Consider the following 23,984-nt stretch of genomic DNA (forward strand, 5'->3'; position numbering starts at 1 on the left):
TAAGCGGGTGAACAATTCAATTAAACTGCCTTTGGCAGACAGTTTCATTACATCGAAATTGTCCTCTTTATTCGTCCGTTTCATCACTGTACATTCAACATTGTTTTCTTGATCTGCACACTCATTTCAACATGACTGCAAATCATGTGAAACCTTCCGCTGCAACTGCATATTCATATGCATATGATGAAGATGTTTCGGATGTCCAACAAGCGCCTAGCGACTTCTGCAACATTGATACCAAACAACACTATAACATACTGAAATTGGGAGCACTTGCCGGTTGTCACCTGATTTATTATGAATTGTCGTGTGTAATTTATGTTCTTTGCTTGTTCTTCACTAAGGGTAATGGGAAGGTTTGTGAACCGAAAAGTATATATTAAGGCCCTAATATAGTTTATTTAGATAATATTCCTTGGGATTTTGCTGATAGGTTAATAATTTTTGATTAAAGCTAACAATTGTTTTGTGCATTGCAACCGCAAACGGTTAAAAGATGTTTTTTCGGCAGTGAACATCATAAAGATAATTTTGCACGACTGCTTTCAAAAGATAAAATCACATTGAGGGAAATTGTGATACATATTTTAATGACATTTATTGTTGACAAGTTAAATAAAGTTTATTTTTACATCAGTTTTTTTGTGCCCCGTGACTAAAAATGTTGGATTCGTCACTGATCATGCCCAGAATATGAGCCTTGTAATCTTGCATACATAGCAACCAACTATCAATATCAAAACCAAATTTTCATTACAAAATTTTCCGTAACACACTTTGGTCCTCGATTCGTGCTTTAGCGGTATCGAGTTTTAACTAATTGATCTGAGACACTATACATGGGTTCGTTTATTTAATAGGCTTTCTTCTTTTCCTTACGGAATTAGACAATTTGAGCTTTCTTCATACTCCAAGCACTTAAACTTGAGATACTCAAACTCTGAGTGCCATTGTTGAATGCATAAAGATGTGCTTGTTCTCCAACTGCCAGTACTGGATAAACTCTTGATGTAATGCAAGCCAACCCTTCTCCACCAAAGCTTTCTACAATGGAGTGATCTATCTGTAAATCAAACAAAATGATTAAAAAGAAAAAGTGCATCCTCTAAATGCACATGTAATCATACAAAATATATATATTTGTAAACTAGTAATAAAAATACCAAGGTTCTCAAGGAGATCTTTGCGTATCGAGGATCAAGTGCAAGAAAAGCTCCATAGATGGATTTGTCGATAAATGGTTTTAAAGACGACCTATTTTAAGAAGAAACAACAATGTAAATGCAGCATCAAGTGGCTTTGTAGCTATTATAATCTCTGTAGGCACATTTGAATCACTTTTTATTTATAAAAATAAATAGTTTTGGACAAAACCTGCTTGGGTCAGCACACATGAGCACTCGGAAACTGTTAGCAATTCTAAAGACACGAAAGAAGACCGCCGTGTGTTCAGTAAGGTCCTTCGAAGCCAAAACCAGCAAACCGAAAGGCCCAAATTTGCCATCTGTTGTAGCATTCTTTTGTGTACAAAGAATTTGGGGATCAACTACTTCAGCACTCAACACCTCAGCATGTTTGAGATTTGAGACTCTAAATGTGATTTCTACATCAGCCTACAACAAGAGGTAAATTATCTGTCATGGAAATTTGTGTAACCCGTTGACTATGAGGTCAAATGAACTTCATCTCAGCCGCAGAGCTAATATAGTGTAAATGATTTTTGGTCTGTTTAATGTTAATTAAACGTGTAGGTCCCTTTTCGCGGAGGATTACGAACCTAAACCTTGTTATACAAACCTACTAGCGAGTGCGGAATCCAAGCTAGCAAGCAAACCGAGTTAGTAGCAAGTAGAGAAACAAACACACAAAGATTCACCGATTAACACTAGTAGTATTAATGCAATGAGGGTTCGGTTACAAGCTCAATGTTTACAAATCTAACATGTAAACTCTCAAGTGTGTGTGTGTGTGAGTTCTGGACAGAATGCTCTCAACACTCTCTATCTCTCGGTGCAAATGGCAGAACTTCAGAACTCCCAACACATGCATGGGTATATATACCCAGCTCAGCAGGTCTGCTCGAAGGATTCGACAGATGGTCCGAAGGATCATCTGTCGACCACATGTTACACGAAAGATCAGCATGGACCTCGAAGGATCATCCTTCGAGGTCTAATGGTCGAACCATGGTCGAACCATATCTTTCGATCACCTCGAAGGATCAGGTGTATCCTTCGAGGCTATCCTTCGATCAGAACATCTTTCAACTGTTGTCCAAGTCAAACCGGAGGATGGTTGACTTGGTCAACTTACAATACAAATCAGGACATCGTTCATATCAGACCGAATACAGACAAAGTACAGACACAAGTGCACCAACAAACTCCCCCTTGGCTGTAGCTTTGTCTTTGATCTCTAATCTTTGTCTTGTTCTTCTAAAAGTGTAGACTCGTCTTGAACTTCGACGGTCTTTGGTCTTCAAGTCTTCAAGACTCTGATGTCCTATCATGTCTTCAATGTCGGAGGGTCTTCAAAGTCTTCACGTCTTGAAAGTAGAAAGTGTATCAACAAACTACCCGTATCATGTAGGAAGTGTGTTGACAAACTCCCCCTTAACATAAGCTCCCCCTTGAGTTATGCTCGTGAAATACTTTAACTTTATGAAGTAAGATCCTTCGAGGTGATGATGATGGCCAGCGGCAACTCGATCATCTTCATTCATTGAGTGCCTTCGTGTCTTCATTCCAAAGCTCGTCAACGACCATGTTCTCCTAGCCTTTAGAATCTGCACATGCAAGAAATCTAAACGCGTAATGAGAACAATTGCTTGGAATATAGTATAAACAAATGACACACGAATGACCATGTCATAATCAAACACCGTCCGACAGTTTGAAAGTTTAATAAAATTTGTCAATTTTAGTTTTTAACTTTCAAAACATGCAAATTTCGACCGTTTATGAAGATTTAGTCAGTTCGGTTTTCAGTCAGGTTTCAGGTAACGAAGACTTGAGCTCCAACATCGTACGATCGAAAATAAAACAGAAATAAAATCTTTTTGGCTTTTATAAAGTTTATATTAAAACACGGATTTTAGGCGTGTTTTTGAAATTAAAAGATAACAATTTAAAATCCTTTGAGTGTTATCAAACGACATCACCGCTAATGTCGTGCTGATATGCACCAAACGACGAAACTGTTTAAAAGAAAAACAATAAAAGTTAAGCAGTAAATAAATAAATATATACAAACATTCTTTTTGCGAGTTTCGAGGGTAAGAGAATCATATCAGTGTACGGTCATGCCAAAACACTCTTGTTGTTCAGTTAGTTAATATTAAGATAAGCATCCTATAACAATTATCGGTATTGTTGTCCACTTAAGCTCAACTTATCAGATGTAATCATGGCGAGGGGATACGTTAAGGTATGATTTATACTTACCGACCGGTGTTCATCCACATCACGACACATTCCCGTATCAAGGTATGCACGAGTGTTCATCTTACCGGTGAGTATACCGATTATCATCTGTTTGACCGTATAAAATTGTGAGATACTCACTTATTTTGATTTGAAAACAAGTCCTTTGTGATATAATCACTTATTGATGAGGAACTTGATTTTCGTATGCATGAGGGCACAGGTGCAAGTCCGTGAACAGGTCAGTACTTCCGTACAGCAGAGAGACGAACTTGACACCCGGATAAATGTGATATTTTATCACTTATTTGAAATGGACATGTGATTGTTTATCACTTATTGAGGTCGAATGCAGTATGCAATATGTACACGTATGTATAGTATCATGGAAGATCTAGACTTGCGTCCCCGTTATTTTTCGGTAAAAGATACAACCATGATACCCAGATGATAAGCAGCATAAAGACCGAATATCTCAGAACCTCGGCAATCTATCAAACGAAATTTCGGTACTAAGACCATATGCCAATGAATGGTTCCCACCTGGTCTTCAGTCGATTAAGATTTATATCACCCTGCACACTTTAAAATGATTGTGAGCCTACCGATACATCTTATATAGAGCTGCTTATCGTTTTTCATTTAAGGTTTAAAGAGGTTTGGATAGACCACTGATGTACTATCATTTTCTCTTTTGCTCGCCAGGAAACTCATTTTTGTTTTTCTATTGTTTTTGTGTTTTTGAATTTTTCGATGTTTTTGGATTTTCCGATTTTTGGATTTACTCCCCCTAAAATCAACAAACTAAGATAAATTTAAAAACACAAAGGTATTTACAAAAATGATTTTCCGATGTTGGTTTTACTCTTGCTTGACCTTAATGCCGTTTACCAATAATAAAAAGTCAAATCTTGATTTGTCAAAAGCTTTGGTAAATAAGTCGGCACGTTGGTCATCGGTGTGGACCTTAACAACATCGATTAGCCTTTTCTCAAAGCAATCACGTATGAAGTGATATTTGATTTCGATGTGTTTGGTCTTTGAATGCTGCACAGGATTTCTAGTGATATCTAAAGCAGCAGAATTATCAACGTAAATAGGAGTAGTTAGGAATTCAAAACCGTAGTCCCGCATCTGTTGTTGGATCCAAAGAACTTGGGAGCAACAACTTGAGGCAGCAATGTATTCAGCTTCGCATGTTGATGTAGCTACACACGTCTGCTTCTTGCACTGCCATGTGACTAGGCGATTTCCTAAAAACTGACATCCAGCCGTTGTGGACTTGCCGTCGATTTTACATCCGCCAAAATCAGAATCACTGAAGGCTACCAATTCAAAGTTATTATCCCTGGGGTACCACAGACCGGTGTCAGGGTACGCCTTCAAATAACGAAAAATCCTTTTAACAGCAGCAAGATGTGAGGCCTTCGGGTTAACTTGATATCTAGCAAGCAGGCACGTTGGGTACATTATGTCTGGCCTTGATGCTGTGAGGTACATGAGAGATCCGATCATGGCGCGATAGATAGAAGGGCTAACAGCTTCTCCCTTCAAGTCTGGAGTAATTCCGTGATTAGTTGGCAATGGGGTACCAATGGGCGTTGCATCAGACATCTGGAACCGGCTCAAGATGTCACCAACATATTTAGTCTGATGGATGAATATCCCAGACTCCGTTTGTTGTACTTGTAGGCCCAAGAAGAAGGTCATTTCCCCCATAGCACTCATCTCGAATTTATCCTGCATAATGCGCTCGAATTCCCTACACAAGACATCATTAGTAGAACCAAAAATAATGTCATCAACGTATACCTGTACCAGAAGAAGATCTCCATCTTGTTCTTTGATGAAGAGAGTACAGTCGATAAGACCTCTACGAAAACCGTTCTCCAGCAGATAGTGAGATAAGGTTGCGTACCAAGCTCGTGGTGCTTGATGAAGACCATAAAGAGCTTTGTTGAGCAAACAAACCCGATCGGGATGGATAGGATCTTCAAAACCTGGAGGCTGTTCGACATATACCTCTTCTTCAACCACACCATGTAAAAATGCACTTTTCACGTCCATCTGATAAACCTTGAATCCTTTGAAGGACGCATAGGCTAGAAAGATTCGAATTGCTTCGAGACGTGCCACTGGTGCATAGACTTCGTTGTAGTCGATCCCTTCAATCTGACGAAAACCCTGAACGACTAAACGAGCTTTGTTTCGGATAACAACTCCGCGGTCATCCTTTTTGCATTTGAAAACCCAACGGGTACCAATCTTCTTGTATCCAGCAGGTTTCTCTACAAGTTTCCAGACACCCAGCTTCTGGAATTGTTGCAGTTCTTCCTGCATTGCTTCTACCCAAGCATTATCTTTCAAGGCTTCTTTCCACGTTCTTGGTTCTACTTGTGAGACATAACACGCGAAGGACCAGTCGTTTTGTTGCCCGGATTCTCGAATAGCTGCATACAAGCCTGCATTGTTGTTGTTTCGCAACATGTTTCTTGTTTGTACGCCACTTTGCACATTTCCAATGATGTTTTGTTGAGGATGGGTATTATGAATCCTTGTTTCTGGATTGTCTGGAACTGGAACATTTATACCCAGGTTGTTAAGATTAAGATCAACAACCAATTCAAGACCCGGAATTGACGAAGAGGATGATGCAGTAGTCTCAGCTGTTCTATGTGTTTCCACTGGAGGAGTACCCTCTGAAGTACCATGAACTGCTGTTGTAGGAGCTTCTTGATCTGCATCTAGAAATTCATCATCCTCTGAAGATTCGTTCAATTCGTTAGCATCATGAAAATCCTCATTGTTGAGAGTATTGTTGTTCACCGAAGAGGATGGTTCTTGATTCACAAGAATTGGACGAACCACCGGTGAAACTGTTGCATTGTCACTCTCGAAAAACATCCTAGCCGCAGCATTTTCTTCAACGGCTTCAACATTGATCGAATTGAAGAAGTCATCATACTCAAACATCCAAGGTTGACCCGGATTTTTGACTGGCAAGGTGTGCCTTTGTACTCTGACCTCAGACCATTCCTCGACCCTTTTAGTCTCTAGATTCCAGACTCGTAAGTTAGGGGTGGCATACCCAAGAAAGTATCCATCAATTGCTCTTGCCCCAAACTTTCCATTAGGATCGATGATTGTGCATGGAGCTCCAAACGGTTCGAGATAAGACAAATCTGGTTTCCGTTTTTGAAGAAGCTCAAAGCAGGTCTTGTTGTGTCTTTTGACTGTAAGGACTCTGTTCAATGTGTAACATGCAGAGGCCACAGCTTCAGTCCAGAATGGAATGGGTAACTGTGACTCTACCAACATTGTCCTAGCAGTCTCGATCAATGTGCGGTTCTTACGTTCAGCGACACCATTCTGTTGAGGAGTATAAGCTGCACTAAACTCATGAAGAATACCTTTTGAAGTGCAGAACTCCGTCATGGAATGATTTTTAAATTCAGTACCATTGTCGCTACGTATCCGCCTAACCTTCAACTTATACAAATTCTCAATCTGAATGATCAAGTTTTTAATAATGCCAAAGGTTTCACTCTTGTGTGCCATGAACGCAACCCAAGAAAATCTTGAATAATCATCAGTAACCACGAGGCAGTATTGATCACCCCGAATACTCTTGTGCTTGACAGGACCGAACAAATCCATGTGCAACCGCTCAAGAGGAACTGCCACCGTGTTGATCTTCTTTGTAGGGTGCTTCTTCTTTGTTTGCTTTCCTTTCTGGCACGATACACAGATGTCTTGAAGATGGAAATTTTTGAGGGGAACACCATTCACCAATTCATTTGAAACCAAATGATTCATTTTGCGTAAGTGAATGTGACCCATTCGTCTGTGCCAAGAGATAGTGTCTTTTTCTGTGGCTTTGGAAACGAAACAAGTTGCTTGTGCAGACGTAGTAATAGCCTGGCTCATGTCAAGGACGTACAGATCATTTATCCTTGGAGCCGACAAGAGAATCCATTCTTTTGGAATTTTGAAGCCGGGTTTCAGCACATAACATCCATTAGCATCAAAGTGTACTGAAAATTTCTTGTCACAAATTTGAGAAACACTGAGAAGATTGTGATCAAGTTGTTGCACAAAATTGATCTTGTCAAAGCTGACAAACCCGTTAGATATCATTCCTTCTCCCGTTATGTATCCACCTTTATCTCCAGCAAAAGCAACATAACCTCCTCTAATAGATTTAACGTCGTAGAGAAGCTTCATGTCGCCCGTCATGTGCCTGGATGCCCCACTATCAACAATCCAGTGACTACTGATAGTTCCTCCTGAAGCACCCTGCACATGAACTCAAATGAATTAGTTGGAGATGGGGACCCAAGCCATTGTGGTCTTGGGTCTTCCATTTTCATCAATGACAATAACTTCTTGTCTTTGATGGTTGGTGAATTGTGATGGTCCCCCTGATTTGACAACCGTTTTTGGTTTCCAGCTCTGTTTTGTTTCATCAGTATTTTTCTTTAAAATTTTAACTTCTTTGTTGTTAGAAGTTTTTGAATTATCTGGTTTTACACAAACAGGTTGTTTTTGAACCACATCGGTTTTAATCGCTTTTTCAATTCTTTTGACCTGTTGGCGTTTCTGTTTCTTTTCCCTTTCTTTTTCAAGGCGGGGATCTTGTTTTACAGAAACAGATCGCCTACGGTCATTGTGGTCACGGGGAGCATCAACTTTCTCTTTCAGTTTATGAAGATATGGACAATTACGAATAATATGTCCAATGGTTCCACATTCAAAACATGATCTTCGTTCTACAAACCCCGAAGAATCATGTGATCGCTTAGCCGATGATGTTAAACTTTGTGAACCCGAGGTACTAGGCTTTGAACTGCTTGGTTCATTTCTTTTCTCGACAATTGTTTTCTTGACAAAATCTAAGTTAGATTGATTTTCAAACTTTTCAATTTTGTCTGTTCCCGTCGATTTCACAAAGTTAACATTTTTCTTCTTCTTTTGGTTCGGCTTCTTGTTAGCTTGAGCCGGTGTTTTACCTTTGGGTTTGGTGTGATTTTGCTGTGTTGGTACTGTTGGCAGTTTCTTGTTACCAAATTGCTTTCGAATTTCAGCTTTTGGAATAGGAGGACACTGTGTAACTGTAACTTTAGGTCCTGCCTTTCCCAAGAACTTACTCGTCGAATTCTCAAAGACTTTGCAGATTAAGGATTGATTAACATTCTTAATGGGAAAATCTTTGTCTGAGTAAATTTTATCATCACCAACTAGAGTGTACAGCAAATTCACACTCTCCGACTTCTTCTCAGACGAGGACTCAGTTGCAACAGTCTTAGCGGGTTTGACAGGGGGATCACATAGAATGTGATTCTCAAGAGGTATGTCCTCATTTTTGACTACCGCATCAGACTTTGCTGGGACAGTATCATCAGATTCATCATCAGACGAATCAGCATCCTCAATCACAACTGGAGGATCTTGATTCTGTTCAGCACTCACAAATGTATCTGCTGACACATCTGAATCTGAGGATACTTCCTTTTGGTATCCAAGTCCTGCAGCAAACTCCTTAACATCTAGAGGCACAGAAGGTTCAAAGAAAACTCTGTCCTCTTCATCAGGCATGGCGTCATAATTATGTCTCACTGGTGGTGGACACTTCTTGTACCCTATGCATGTGACATCTCTCTTTTCCTTCTGAACGTCAATGATGTGATCTAACACATAGCTAGAACTCAAATAACTGTCTAGCTTGAGTTGGATCGCATCACTTTCGGTTTTCACACAAGCCATCTCTTTTTGCATACTCTCAAGGCGAGATATATACAAATTAATATCAGTTTGTTTTCTTGAAACCATTTTAGTCAGTTCAGTTTTATCCTTCTTTAACGTTTCAATTACTGACTTAAATTCTTTTTCATGGTTTTCATAAAACATGTTGGCTTCTGTGCATTTAGAGAGGTCCACAGTCAATTTCTGATTGTGGAGAAAGGTCACATCATATTTTTCTTGCAAAGCGTCATGCTTACTTTGCAAGTCACTCAGATTCTCATTTACAGTAGTATGTTTGTCTTGCAAGTCAAACAAACTAGCTTGTAAAGCATCATGTTTGCCTTGCAACTCAGACATACTTTTCTCCATTTCAGCACATCTAGCATGCATCCTAGCACATTCATCACAATTAACAGCAGTGGGTTCATCGACACATACCTGACTTGATGAACCGTCGACATTAGCCATAAAGGCTGAATGGAGAGAAGACGAAGTATAAGCAGCTTGATCCACCAGAATAGATCTTCTTTGAGTTTCTGCTGCAGCTTCCTCCAAGAGTTCATCAATATCTGCATCGATTGCTGCATTCGATGTCTCACCCACATGATCATCACCAGAATTGGATGATTCTTCATCAACACTTCTGCTGTACCCAGAAGAGTCTTCATCTTCAGACGATTCACCACCACTGGCAGAAGATTCTCCACCACTGGTGTGAACTAGCTCCTTCACAATCTGAGCAAAACATGCTGTTCCATCTGGAGCATCACCACCCAACTGGATTGACCAGTCACAACCTTCATCTACCTGAACCGCAAGTGCCCGGTTGGTTTGGTTGTTGACGGGTACCATGGTACGATCATTGTTTCTGTTCTGCCGATTGCCTTGGTTTCTGAAGGGATTTTGATTTCCGTGCTGGGCTGGCTTTGTACATTCCCGTTTAAAGTGACCCCGTTCACCACAGTTGAAGCATTTAACGGCCTGCTTATCGAACCCATACTTGGTATCTCGCTTACTTTCCAAGCTGGTTCTTCCAGTACTCTCCATCCAATCCTTTGCTCTTCTCACAGCACTCGCAAAGGCCCACTTGATGTCCATCAAGTCCATCTCCTCTTTATCAATCTGCCTGTAATCTTCTTGTGTCAGATTAATGTTGCCAATCTGACCTTCTATCAACCCACAGTACGCGCTCACTACAGTGTTAAGCAGCTCCATGTGTTCCTTAGCCACTTCTACACTGATTTTAGAGAAGCTTGACGTGTCGAGCTGTACTGTACTTGACTTTGATTGTTGACCAGCAGATGATGTTCCTCCATAACATGCATGTTGTTGTTGTTGAGCAGGAGGAGGTGGAGGTGGTTGGATTGGATTTCCATACATGTCTGTGGTGGGAGGTGGCTTAACAGGAACTTGTATTGGATTGCCAAAACAATCTGTGCTTGTGACAAACGCTGTTTGAAGTGGAGCATGTGAACCGGTTCTTGCAGACGAAGAATTGGAAGTTCCACAGTACATTTCTGGATTCTGTGGCAATGGAACTCTCTTCGCCTTCAATGTTTCTTCCTGATCCTTGTTTTCCAACAGTTGAACGAATTCGTTGATATTAGTGGTTCTCAACACCCCGTTGTACTTCAGGATTTCCAAGAAACTACTCCATTGAGGAGGCAAAGCATCAGCAAACTTCTTCACAACTTCAGCTTGAGTTGTCACTACACTGTAATTATCCAATTCCGTAAGCAGATGATAAAATCGGCTTGTCATATCTCCCAAGGACTCCTTATCCATACAAGTAAAGCCTTCGAATTCTTTCTTGAGAAGATCATGACGCATTTGACGTGTTGCTGCATTTCCCACTCCTCTGTTTTTCAATCCATCCCATAACTTCTTTGTTGTCTTGAAGCTGACAAACTGATGGTAGATATCCTTGCTCAACGCCTGAGTGAGAATGGCGTATGCCTTCTTTTCCAGATCATAGGTTTTCTTTTTATCTTCTGGAAGATCAGCAAACGTAGTAGAATCTGAAGCAGCAACCTCTATGGCTTGATCGAAATCTGTGGTGAAACGTATCCACAGTTCCGTATTTTGACCAAGAACATATGTTTTAAATCTCTCAACCCATCCTGGATATTCATTCAAATGCATCAACTTTGGAGGTCGATTCAAACTTCCTGATTCACTTTCGCTTAGTAGAATACTTTGAATGCTCGGAGTTTGATTCGATACCAAAGCCCATTGATTTCCCTGAGAAGATGTCGATACCGGCGACTCGGCCCATAAAGGAGATGACCTGGTATTCGTGTATTTTCCATCGTCTGGAGCCGATGTACCCCACCATGAAGGAGTGACATTTGATCTTGTATATTCACCATTGTCTGGAGCCGGAGTTCCCCACCAACTCGGATTCATGATAGATAAGCAAAATAAATGCTAAGTAAGAAAGATCCGAAAGATACACAACCGAAAGATCCTGGTCGAAAGATCTGAAATCACAGAAAATTGTTAACAATAAACAGATCACAATCGAAAGATATAATCTTGTTCGAAGGATCAACAGTACTCGAAGGATTACTGTTGACTCTCGAACAATGATCTCGAAAGACTCAAGAACACGAAGGATTCCCTTTTGAAAGATCCTTATCTTTCGTGTTAAATCCTTATCTTTCGATCAACAAGTCTCGAAAGATTCACCAATACGAATGATCCTAATCTTTCGGACACTAGTCTTTCGAAAAGATTCCTTTCTCGAAGGATATGTTTCAGACTTCAAGGGATGGGTCGAAGGATATAAATCTTTCGAGCCCTCCTTGATCGAAAGATATCGAAGGATGATCTTTCGATGTCGAAAGATATCTTTCGATAGGTTCTGACACAACTGACTTTGATGTGAAAGGTTGGTGAAAAGGTGACAGGTTGGTAAGGTCAACTTTCGGCAAAGAGGTATGGGCAGGCTGTCCTATCACCACCAACTTTGAAAGTTTGCCAAAAATGACAACCCTATCTTCAACACCAGTCACCGGAATTTTAAACCGGAAAATTCAAAATCACTTAAAACAATTTTTCAAGTTACCCAACCCCACTTTAAACACTCCCGGTTAGTTTAGACACGTTTTTACTCAAAGAAAAAGCAAGAAAACAAGTAAAAACAGGTGCAAAACCAAGTGTTTCAACACACCACAACTTGTAAAAACCCGGTTTTAAACAAGGTAAAGAGCCAAGCTCTGATACCACTTGTAGGTCCCTTTTCGCGGAGGATTACGAACCTAAACCTTGTTATACAAACCTACTAGCGAGTGCGGAATCCAAGCTAGCAAGCAAACCGAGTTAGTAGCAAGTAGAGAAACAAACACACAAAGATTCACCGATTAACACTAGTAGTATTAATGCAATGAGGGTTCGGTTACAAGCTCAATGTTTACAAATCTAACATGTAAACTCTCAAGTGTGTGTGTGTGTGAGTTCTGGACAGAATGCTCTCAACACTCTCTATCTCTCGGTGCAAATGGCAGAACTTCAGAACTCCCAACACATGCATGGGTATATATACCCAGCTCAGCAGGTCTGCTCGAAGGATTCGACAGATGGTCCGAAGGATCATCTGTCGACCACATGTTACACGAAAGATCAGCATGGACCTCGAAGGATCATCCTTCGAGGTCTAATGGTCGAACCATGGTCGAACCATATCTTTCGATCACCTCGAAGGATCAGGTGTATCCTTCGAGGCTATCCTTCGATCAGAACATCTTTCAACTGTTGTCCAAGTCAAACCGGAGGATGGTTGACTTGGTCAACTTACAATACAAATCAGGACATCGTTCATATCAGACCGAATACAGACAAAGTACAGACACAAGTGCACCAACAAAACGGATATACATGGTACAAGCTATACTGATAATCTAATTAGTAACTAAAACCGTATTTATTTTCTCTGTGTAAAGTAGTTTGACCTTTGAAGTCAAATAACTGAATAAGTACAAGATTAGATTTAGTCACCTGTGAAGCTGTGATACCAGAAATTTCAATCATGGACCTGCCCTTGAGTCTTTTATTCTTGAAATGCACTTTTCGTGTTCGTAGTTTCTCTAGTTCCTGGACAGGCCACTGCACCAACTGATCTTCATTTTTACTAAGCCAGATGCTCCTAGGAATCGTCTGAAAACGTGTTATTAATTACATATATAGACTGTGTCTAAAATTAAAATAAACGGTTGATTTAGATTGTGTTTTATCTCCAATGGTTATGCTAAAAGATTAAACTATAAAGGAAACAATTCAAATGGGTTGAACACGTGACACATGTTGAAAGTTATTCAAAGTAGTGTATAACCACCTAAACCGCCTTATTAAAGAATGCTACATTATGAATATAGTCATAAATATAGATTTTATAATAATATCAATCATCATTAGATTAAAGAAACAGATAAAAAAAGGTATGCTTTTCAGCCCAGCCCACCCCAAAACATACCTTTTTTATAAAAGAAACAGATAAAGCCCACCCCAAAACATACCTTTTTTTATAAAAGAAACAAATAAAAAAAGGTATGCTTTTCAGCCCAGCCCAGGCCACCCCAAAACATACCTTTTTATAATCGTCACTAAATTAGACACACCCCAAATGGCAAGATAAACAAGTCTAGATTATTACCTGAAGGCCAGACCAACCTTTTTCGATAGCATCTGGTGCAGTATCACTTTCACTAACCCATGACCATAATATCCTTCTCTTCTTCTCACCATCATAAAACGACTTTGAAGCATAAAACTTCCCATAATCATACCTTAACCACTCTTTACTCTTCATGAAGTCAGCATCAACATCGTAGCGGTCACTTTCTGGATCATATTTTCCCAGTATATAATAATCCTGGTCATTAAAACTAGCTTTAAGAACATGCTTAATGTCCTTCCCTTGAACGGATATAACTGATGTATCAAGCCCGCTTTTCCCATTAGAAATAACAGGATAAAACTCAGGACATTCCCAAAATGTTGTTATGTTAGAAAAGGGAAACGGGCTCAGAGACCTATTCCAACTGCGAAAATCCTTACTTTTGTAAAGAATAGCTGCTCCTTGATGATCAATCCGAGTTCCAATCACAACCCTCCATTCTCCATCCGCACCCATCCAACCAGTTGATGGATCTCTATAAAAGGATGGGTCAATTTCATCTGGAGGACTCAATATTGGGTTAAGTGGCCATTTTACCCATTCTTTTAGTAGCGGGTCCGATATGTTTTTGGGAAATGCCAAATTTTGCACTTGGTGTAATTTGGCATCAACACCTGTGTATAGGATCGCCGGTTCACCATTTGGTAGTATCGTTGCCGAACCAGAAAAGCACCCATTGATATCGTAATGCTCGTTTGGTACAAGAGCAATATCAAGATGAACCCAGTTGATAAGATCATGTGATATGGCATGACCCCATGACATGTTACCCCATAGTGGACCATATGGATTGTGTTGATAGAAAAAATGGTAGACCCCCTTGTAATACATTGGTCCTGCGTTATCAATAACAAACCAAATGCACCAAATGTTTTATGTGTCATATTTCATTAATAAAAGGCAAATGGTCCATCAAGATTCAAGAATGACTTTTTTTAGAAACAAGTACTTTCATAGAATGTGATTACATAAGATATAATTTTTAAATTTTTCACAAATGGGTATGCCAGTCCATGAGAGTGACATCTCCACGTCTTTTTTTTCTTTCTTTTTCAGTTTTTAAGCATTTAATCTTGTTTTTTTTTTCCTAATAACATGTAATATCAATATTTTCAAAAACTCCAAAGACACATATTTTTTTTACGTATCCATATAAGTTATATTGAACGCCAAATTGTATTAAAAAAAACGCATTTTCTGATATTACGAGACTAAAAATTATTTTGAATAAATTATATAGAACTTATATTGAAACATAGATTAAAAATATAAAACAAATCTGTGTATTTAGATTTTTAAAAATATCGCATATTAGATGTTAATATTATTAGGAAAAAAACGGTATCAAATGAAAAATGCCCAAAAAGAAAAATTTAAATAAAGACTTATAGATGTCACCTGTAAGTGTGGCAGCCCCATTTTTCAAAAAGTTTTAAAATGATACCCCATGTAATCACAAAAGAGTACCTATTTATTTTTAGAAAACAAAATCTAAACCAATGTGAAGTGTATAAAAGATTGTGGGTTTACCATTAGGATCTGCAAATTCCAACAGCAACCATTTGAACATGCATGTAAATAGATCAAACATTAGACCAAGGAAAGATAATTAATGAAACAAAACACATATGTTAATCCACTATATATAACATAAACTAGCAAAAAGTACAAAAACAGGGAATCCACCAAAAAAAACTGTACCATTCATCCAGTTTTTGCTAGGCTGGAAGTGATATGCTGTCCGGTAAGGCTGTGAAACATTCAGTAGCCGTGTATGGTTCCTGAAAGCTTCAACACGGACTCCATTAAAAATCAGGAAACAACACAAAGAAAACACATAAAAACCATATATCTTCATCCGGATATTCAGAGATGATAGTTTAGTTTTGAAAAGCATCGTGAAATGCAAACTGTGTGCAGTTGGACTAGTGTTGTAGGCTTTATATAGGTACGTGAGCATCAGAAGACTTCCAAAAAACGATATAATCTATTTAATCTATTGGTTCAGAGAAAAATAAGCATTAAATTACTAAATTACTGATAGGTGTGATAATGACTTAAACAACATTGAAATCTCATATTAATAATTTAACTAAAAAAATGTTATTCCATAAAAATATATAATTTTCCTTTAATTAGATTTCTTTAAAAATATATGGATAAGGGATATAATAGCATTCACTTTTGAATCTTTATTCTTATCCTTATCTTAAAATCATAAGGAAATTATATAAATGTTCACTTTTTTTCTATATGAGTTTTCTTATCTTTATTTTTCACCCATAAGATTTTAAGGAAAGGTATAATCAATCTATATATTTATCGACTCACTAATCTCCTAAGCTATGTGGTGTGGTGATTTTCCTAATCACTACCACCACCCTCCACATCATTCTTACATCACTTCACCCTCATCAACAATCCTTATCCACCACCCTATATGATGTGGTTATGATCCACTTCCTATTTTTTAATATATTTTTATTTAAAACTTATTGAATTTAATTTATTTTTATAAACAACAAAATAAAACTAAATAAATTTATTTAATAACTAAAATAATAAAAGTACACGCCATTAAAATAGTGAAATTCTAGTACATGTTAAATGTATTTAAACTGCAATTTATGAATAATAATAAAAAGACAACTACTCGTCGCTGTTGACCCGACCCATTTACCAAACGTGATCAATCAATTCCGAACGAAGATGGTTATGCGTAGCCTCATTGTATAATGCCCACGTGTTTAGGGGTGATCCAAACCGTGTTCCCCATACCCTTCAGTCTTATAATTTTTTTTTTGTGAGTGGAAGAGGGAGAAAGAATAGTAAAAAATGATTACAAGAGTATTATTTAATTCAATATAGATAGATAAAAAAATCAGATATTGGAGGTTATTTGAGAATCTTTAAATGGCTAAGATAAATGTGCTTTTTAGTTAAATTATAAGGATATGGATAAGAACTCGGATGTTAATGCTCTTAGTAATGTTTTTAAGTAGCTTTCTTAAATTTCATGAGTTGAGTAAGCATAAGGAATGAGATCATCTAAATGCTCTAACAAATAGTAAAACTCTTTAGCTTGTATTTGGGCTGAGATGGACAAGGATGCCAAGGACTACATTGTGGAGTAACGCATTTAGAGAAGGTGTTTGTAGGGATGTGCGAGGGTATGTGGGTAAATGTGGGGCCTGCAACCAAATTAAAAAAAAAAAAAAAAAACTTTTTAAAACAACACTCCAAGTGTAACATTTTTTCAATTTTCATTTCCTATAAAAAATGTTTTTAAGACAACACACCAAGTGTAATGAAGAGTGGTCTAATTCTGAGGACTTTGTTGAAGACAGTCTCTCGCGGGAAAAATAAGTATATGCCGCCGGAAAATCCCTCAGTTGAGCCAGAGAAGGAAACGTCGCAGCCTTGGGTTTCCCAACACAAATAAGATGAAAGGGTACATAGGGAAATGTTGGGCCATGGTGAATTAGGGTTGCATGGGGAAAAGATGAATCATCATGGAGGTCAGGATTTGAATGAACCATACGTGTTTTGGAAAAAGGTAGGGACAATGTGTCAAGGTTTATTTCATTCGAATGGGCCAACATTTTAAATTGTCCCGAGGGATCTTTTAACTGAAGGGAAGAAGACAAAAATTATGGGCCAGTTATTAAAGACGAGATGGCCTTACGGATTGTTGATGCACTTTTGTGTCTGTCACTAGTCTTGTAATTACGAATTATTTTGTACGGTCTTTTATCGTTTATCGAGTCTGTATTTGCCGTCGACCAAGTCGGATATCCTCCTATCCGCTTGTGTCCAACTTGTTTGTCTCCTTTTGTTATGTAATGGTCTATGAACAATGCATGTTGCATGTAAGGGTATTTCTGTCTTTATGTGTGTTTCTTTGTGGTTTGCAGCAACTGTCTGTTTGCAGCAAACATAACATTTTGCAGCCTTGGATGAAACACTTTGTGTTTCGTCGAACACAGGACGACGAAACAGGCTCTTGTCCATTTCACTCTGTTTCGTCGTGGTCTGTGACGAAACAAACTTGTTTCGTCGGCCTTTGGGCTTCTTCAGGCCCAAGTATATGGACCCTTGTGTTTCGTCGAGCCCATGTTGGTTTCATCGATGCCTTGAGCCCAGGTTGCTATAAATACACATTTTGTTTTGTTTAGAACTTAGAGATGAGAGCATACCCTAAAAGTCACTCTGTCTAGACTGTGTTTGTATCAGTTGGCATTCTCATCCAGTTTAATCTAACGATTGTGTTTCTTTGGTTAAACCATTGTTGTTACTGCTTTCTATGTTTGATTTGGCTTAGTTACATGGATTCCGCACACGTGACTTTGTTTGCTATAAACAAGGATTTGGTTGTGTAAATCGATCCTCTGATTTCGTGACCTACTAGTGGTATCAGAGCACTAGGCTCTTATCCTTGTTTAAAATCAAACATAGTTCGGTTTTTATCAAGTATTTGTGGTTGATTTTCAGAAAAGTTGTTCTTGAAAACTCATAATTTCTGGAAAATTTCTTAAAATCTGCTTAAATATGGTTGCTTGTTAAAGAGTTTTGTTAAAAACCTTGTTAGATTGATTGTTCTTGTGAAAAACCGGGTTTTTATTGAAAGTCTTGTGCAATTTCATGTTTCGGAAAATTTGACGGTGACCGGAAAATTCATAATTTCTGGGTTTGTTCTTCATATATTCAAGAAATATTCAAGGTGTTCTTGAATATTCATTGAATTTAGATTTAAAGTTAAAACTGATAAGAATTTAAATGAATTAAAAATTGTTAACCATACTTGGTTGGTGGTCTAAGCATGGTGTGAGTTGACAAAGTCGTGGGCTTTGTCTGTTTGAGGATAAGATTTCACCTACTTCACCAACTCTCTGGTTACTTTATCGACGAATCAGGTTAACGACCAAACAAAAGCTTTTCGCCGATAACAATCTTCGACGAAACACAAAGTGTTTCGCCATAATCCATCGACGAAACACATTGCATTTCATCGTAAGTGATTTCGACGAAACAGAATTTGTTTCGTGGGAAGTGTTTCGTCGTGTGTGGTGTCATTTTTAAACAGAAGGTTTGCAAAAGTGTTATAACATTGTGTTTTCGGGTATTTGATCAGGTATTCTACTTGTACACATTGAAGATGAGTTGCACAAGTCCGTGGGATTGGAGTACGGACCCACAACCAGGTCAAGATCAAACTTCCGCAGCCGCGTGGGCAAGGAGTATGTTTCCTCAACCATCTATCAGTGCAAGTCAATGGGCGTTAGTGTCGAATCAGAATCAAAGTATTCAAAATCTTCTGCTTAGCGAGAGTGAAACGGGCAGCAATAATCGCCCACCAAAGTTGAATCACATGAACGACTTTAAATCATGGAAAGGTCGCTTTCACACATATGTTCAAGGGCAAAGCACCGAACTTTGGACATATTTCATTAACCCATGCAACCCTGCCCTCGAAGTAGCAGCATCAACGGCAGCGGGTTTTACTAACATGCTTGAAGATGACAAGAAAGCCTATGACTTAGAGAAAAGGCATTTGCTATTCTTACACAAGCGCTTAACAAGGAAATCTATCATCAATTCTCTTATTGTAAAGACACAAAAACATTGTGGGATGCCTTAGTAGCGAGAGGAGAAGGCAATGCAGCTACTCGAAAGTCTCGCCATGATCTGTTAAAGAAAGAGTTTGAATCATTTCAGTTCTTGGAAAATGAAACCCTAAATGATATGACTACACGTTTTTATCATTTGATTAGTGAAATGTTTGCTTATGGGGTTTTGGCAACTCAACAGGAAATGGTTGCTAGGTTTGCTGATGCTTTACCTCCAAAATGGAGTTCGTTCATTGAGTTGCTGAAGCATACGGGTACTCTAGATACGGTCAATATCTATGAATTCATTCAGAAGCTGGAACACAAGAATGATGAAGAAATCCGGAAAGCTAAACGAGCTCCTGCTCCTCAAAATACAGAAATGTACCTTCCAGGATTCGACTCTTTGGCCAGATCCATTGCAGCTCAGCAACCAAAACTGCAAACGGCATTTGTGTCCAATACAAGTTCCTTTCCGTTTCCTCAGACAGCTCCTACTCCGGCTTTCGATCCAAGAGCTTATATTCCAACACCTCAACCTCCACCCCAATCAATACTACTCGACTTCAGTTCGATCCGAGGGCCTACATTCCTGTTCCATTACAACCACAATTCAACCACAACAGCAAGCTCATTATACCAACAATCCTCCACCCTAAACCCTAACACAGTCAGAGTCGATACTTCAAACCTCTCACAAGTTAGCATTGAAGTAGCAAAGGAGCATATGGACTCATTCATACAATGGTCAGTGCTTACTGCGGTTTGGTCGCAGGTCAAATTGGAAACATTAATATGACCAATTAGATTATCAACAGATCGACCGTGATGAAATGGAGTTAATGGATATCAAATGGGCATTTGCAAGTGCTGTTAGACGAGCAAAGGATTTCATGGCTTGAACTGGAAGAACTTCGTTGGAAGGCAAGAAGGATACGAAGTACGGGTTTGATATAAATGCAGTCACATGTTTCAATTGTGGGGAAAAGGGGCACTTCAAACGTGAGTGCAACCGACCTAGCAAACAAGGCAATCAGAACCCATTCAGAAATCAGACGAGTACTTCCAATGTCAATGCCCAGCAAGAGAATCGTGAAAGGAGGATAGTAGCAGTGAACAACAATCAGAACCAGTCTGGACCATCAAACCCCAATCGAGCATTGACCGTTCAAGCTGACGAAGGGTGTGACTCGTCTGTACAGTTTGGGGAAGGTGATCAAGGAGGAGGAACAGCGTGTTATGCAAAGATCATCAATCACATCAAGCACGTTCACAAGGAAGAATTTTCTGAAAGTGACGACAGTTCGGGTTATACCGGGAGTTCTGATGAAGAAAGTTCTGTTTCGGGTGATTATCATTCTGAATCTGATGTGAAGGAAGAAGCAAGCTCTGTTGTTGATGACTTATTAAATGAAGCAGAGGAGTTGAAATGTCAGAAATCAGTTCTGATCAAGAAGGCTGCTGTAGCATCTAAAGAAATGGAGAAGTTCTTCTCTGAAGATGGATCTTTTTTTTTTCAAACTGCCTTTATGGCAAATGTCTCAGCCTCTACGAGTCAGGTAAATTCTGAAACTCCTACTCCTAGTGTTTGTAAGTCTTGTGCAGATTTGAAGCTTGAATCCGAAAAGCTTTATAGTCATAATCAAAGTTTGGTTATTGAATTGTCTAAATGCAAAGAGGCAAATATGGCTCTAGTTCGGAACGAAAAGGAATTTAAATCTGTAATTGAAACCTTAAAGAAAAGCGTTTCCGAAGTGAACAAAGTTGTTTATCATAAACAAGTTAGCATTAATGATTATATTAATATTGTTGAGGAAACCAAAAAGGAACTAGCCATTGCCAAATGCGACCATGATGCTATCAAGCAAAAATTGGAGAGTTATTCTAACTCCCGATTTGTGCTTGATCACATTATTGATGTTCAACAACCGAAAGGAAACAAGAAAGGCGTAGGGTATAAGAAGTGTCCGCCCCCATTAAGACATAATTATACCAAATTGCCTGATGAAGAGGATATGCCTCGGTATGAACCCAGTGTGCCTCTTGATTATGAGGAATTCACTACTGGCCTAGGGTTCAAACCGGACAGTTCTTCAAGTACATCATCTGAGCAACCAGAAACCTCAACATCTACGAAACAAAGTCCTCCAATCATTGAGGACTATGAGTCGTCAGATGAAGAATCAGAATCAGATGTTAGTGATCGGGATAAATCACTTGACAGGATGAAAGGAGTAGAAATTCCACTTGAAAATCATATTCTTTGTAATCCTGATACTCCTGCTGTTCAACCCATTGTCAAACAAGTGATAGATCCTGTCAAAAATGACAAGACATCGGTGTCTACCATTAAGAGTAATAATGTGTTGTACACTTTGGTTGGTGATTCTAGAATCTACTCAGATCACGATTTTCCAATTAAAAATGTCAATCCATCTTTGATCGATAAAGTTTTTGAAGATAATACAAACAAGTTTTTGGGAAAAACAATTCCAGGAGTCGTTGTAACTCAATGTGATCCAGTTCCAAAAGCTGAGATTAGAAAACAATTTGGAAATCAAAAACCACCAACAAAGCAACAACCTATTGCTTCTAAGGGTAAACAACCAGAAAGGCGAGCTCAAAAGCCTAATGTTTCTCAATCAAAGTCTGAAACAAATGGAGCTCGTTATTAGAAGAAAAACAGTAATGTCAAATTTGTAGCATCAAAGGGTACGGATAAAATTGAGACTTTTCAAAACAAATCAAACACCGATTTTGTACAACAAGTCAAGATTTTAAAATGTAACAGTGAAAACAATTACAATCAACATACAAACGGGTGTGATGAGAAAGCAAGTACCTCAGGTTCTACGGGTTCGTCATCTGTTGGTCAATCAAATTCCCCTAAGTTTTTGGAAAGGAGAACATGTTTTAAATGTGGGGAGTTTGGGCATATCATTAAGAACTGCACAAACACTCCAAAAGATAAATTTGTTGAGAAAGCGCCACCTGAAAAGGTCCACCCTCAACGTCGTCCCGTTTCACCAAAACATGATAAACGAACTGTTAAAGAACAAGAAACGAAACAACGGCGTAAGAACATCAAAGCTGTTGAAAAGGCTTTAAAATCTGAAGTCAAAACAGTAAAAAGGGAACCAAGTGTTTCACAACCATTAAAACCAGAAGCTTCAAAATCTGTGTACAACACTCAATCTAGTAAACAAAAACAAACTTGGAAACCTAAGACGGGTGATAGTTCGGGGGAGTTGTTGTTTTTGAAAATCATCAAGAAATTGAGATCACTTTCCGTGATGCTCAGGGACGACCCAAGACCACTAAGGCTTGGGTCCCCATCCTCAACTGATCTTTGAACGATATGTGCAGGAGGTTCCAGGAGGAACTATTAATAGTCATTGGATTGTTGATAGTGGAGCATCCAGGCACATGACAGGCGACTTACGTCTTCTATATGATGTGAGAAATATTAGAGGAGGCTATGTCGCATTTGCGGGAGACAAAGGCGGATACATCACTGGAGAGGGAAGTATCTCCAATGGTATTGTATGTTTCGATAAGATCAATTATGTTCGTCAATACAAATTACATGAGAACTTATATAGAGTTTTTATGATCAACTCAATAGACATAAATTAAAACAAAACTTAATGAAAACTAAATGTGGATTTATTTCATTACATAATTGAGTCGTGATATTCCCGCATCACTCTCCCCACCTTTGGAAAAACTCGACCTCGAGTTTTGTCCCATGCTAAAGCCACCTGGATCGAAAGGAACATCAATCAGATTCTTTTCGATTATTATCAAGGCCCGCCCAAGTAGTTCTACTTCACGGGTTATCTCATTTGACTCTGAACCTGTACCACCTGGGTCGAACGGAGCATAGGACCATTTCTTGTTCACTATTGTCTTGACCCTCTCAATTAATATAGTTCCAACTAAATAACCATATAGTCGTAAACCATGGGCCTCATTGTATTTTTTTACAAAATACCCATCAAGTTTAACAACTTTTTCTTTATTTTGATCAATATGAGGGGCATCTTTTGACGACATAGCTTCTCCAACCTCCACAATCTGGCCATCAACCAAATTTTCAAATAGAACCTTGTACCAGATTTTTACAGCATGAGAATTTTGTATACCATGGTTTTCGTCATCCAAAATAATTTCCTCAAAACTATTTGTTGGAAAATTACCTTTTAAAATTGTACAAAGGTAAATTTGAGAAGCACCAAAACCTATTGTGTTTCTTAATGCCTTCGACTTCATTGCTTTGCTCATGAAATTTTTTTGCAAGCCCCCCATGCTACCAGGTTGGGTTCCAAATGTAGCCGCGACCACCCGTTACCATAGTAGGACCATCACCCTTAACGCTATGACTTTTGAAACTTGATTCGTCATCACCGGCTCCCATGATCGTCGACTCTTTTTTGTGGTCATGTCTAATGGTGAGCACACTACTGGTACCACCCGAATCATCGTCGCATGCCCAAGAATACCATTGCTCATCCTCGTATTCATCAAAACATGGTA

The 23,984-nt window shown here is 38.8% G+C and overlaps 1 protein-coding gene across 1 annotated transcript; it reads right to left on the bottom strand.

Annotated features, from left to right (window-relative positions):
• Positions 1–813: 813 nt before the first annotated feature.
• LOC110932265 (beta-fructofuranosidase, insoluble isoenzyme CWINV1) lies at positions 814–19,900 on the bottom strand. The gene is made up of 6 exons (XM_035988204.1): positions 19,837–19,900; positions 13,819–14,678; positions 13,164–13,322; positions 1,378–1,616; positions 1,167–1,257; positions 814–1,066 (listed from the first exon to the last, which is right to left on the bottom strand). Exons 1-6 carry the CDS (start codon positions 19,898–19,900, stop codon positions 887–889), a joined length of 1,593 nt encoding a protein of 530 aa, XP_035844097.1. The 3' UTR covers positions 814–886.
• Between the last annotated feature and the right edge of the window lie 4,084 nt (positions 19,901–23,984).

The sequence above is a fragment of the Helianthus annuus genome, chromosome 3 (assembly GCF_002127325.2).
Source record: "Helianthus annuus cultivar XRQ/B chromosome 3, HanXRQr2.0-SUNRISE, whole genome shotgun sequence".
NCBI classification, from domain to species: Eukaryota; Viridiplantae; Streptophyta; class Magnoliopsida; order Asterales; family Asteraceae; genus Helianthus; species Helianthus annuus.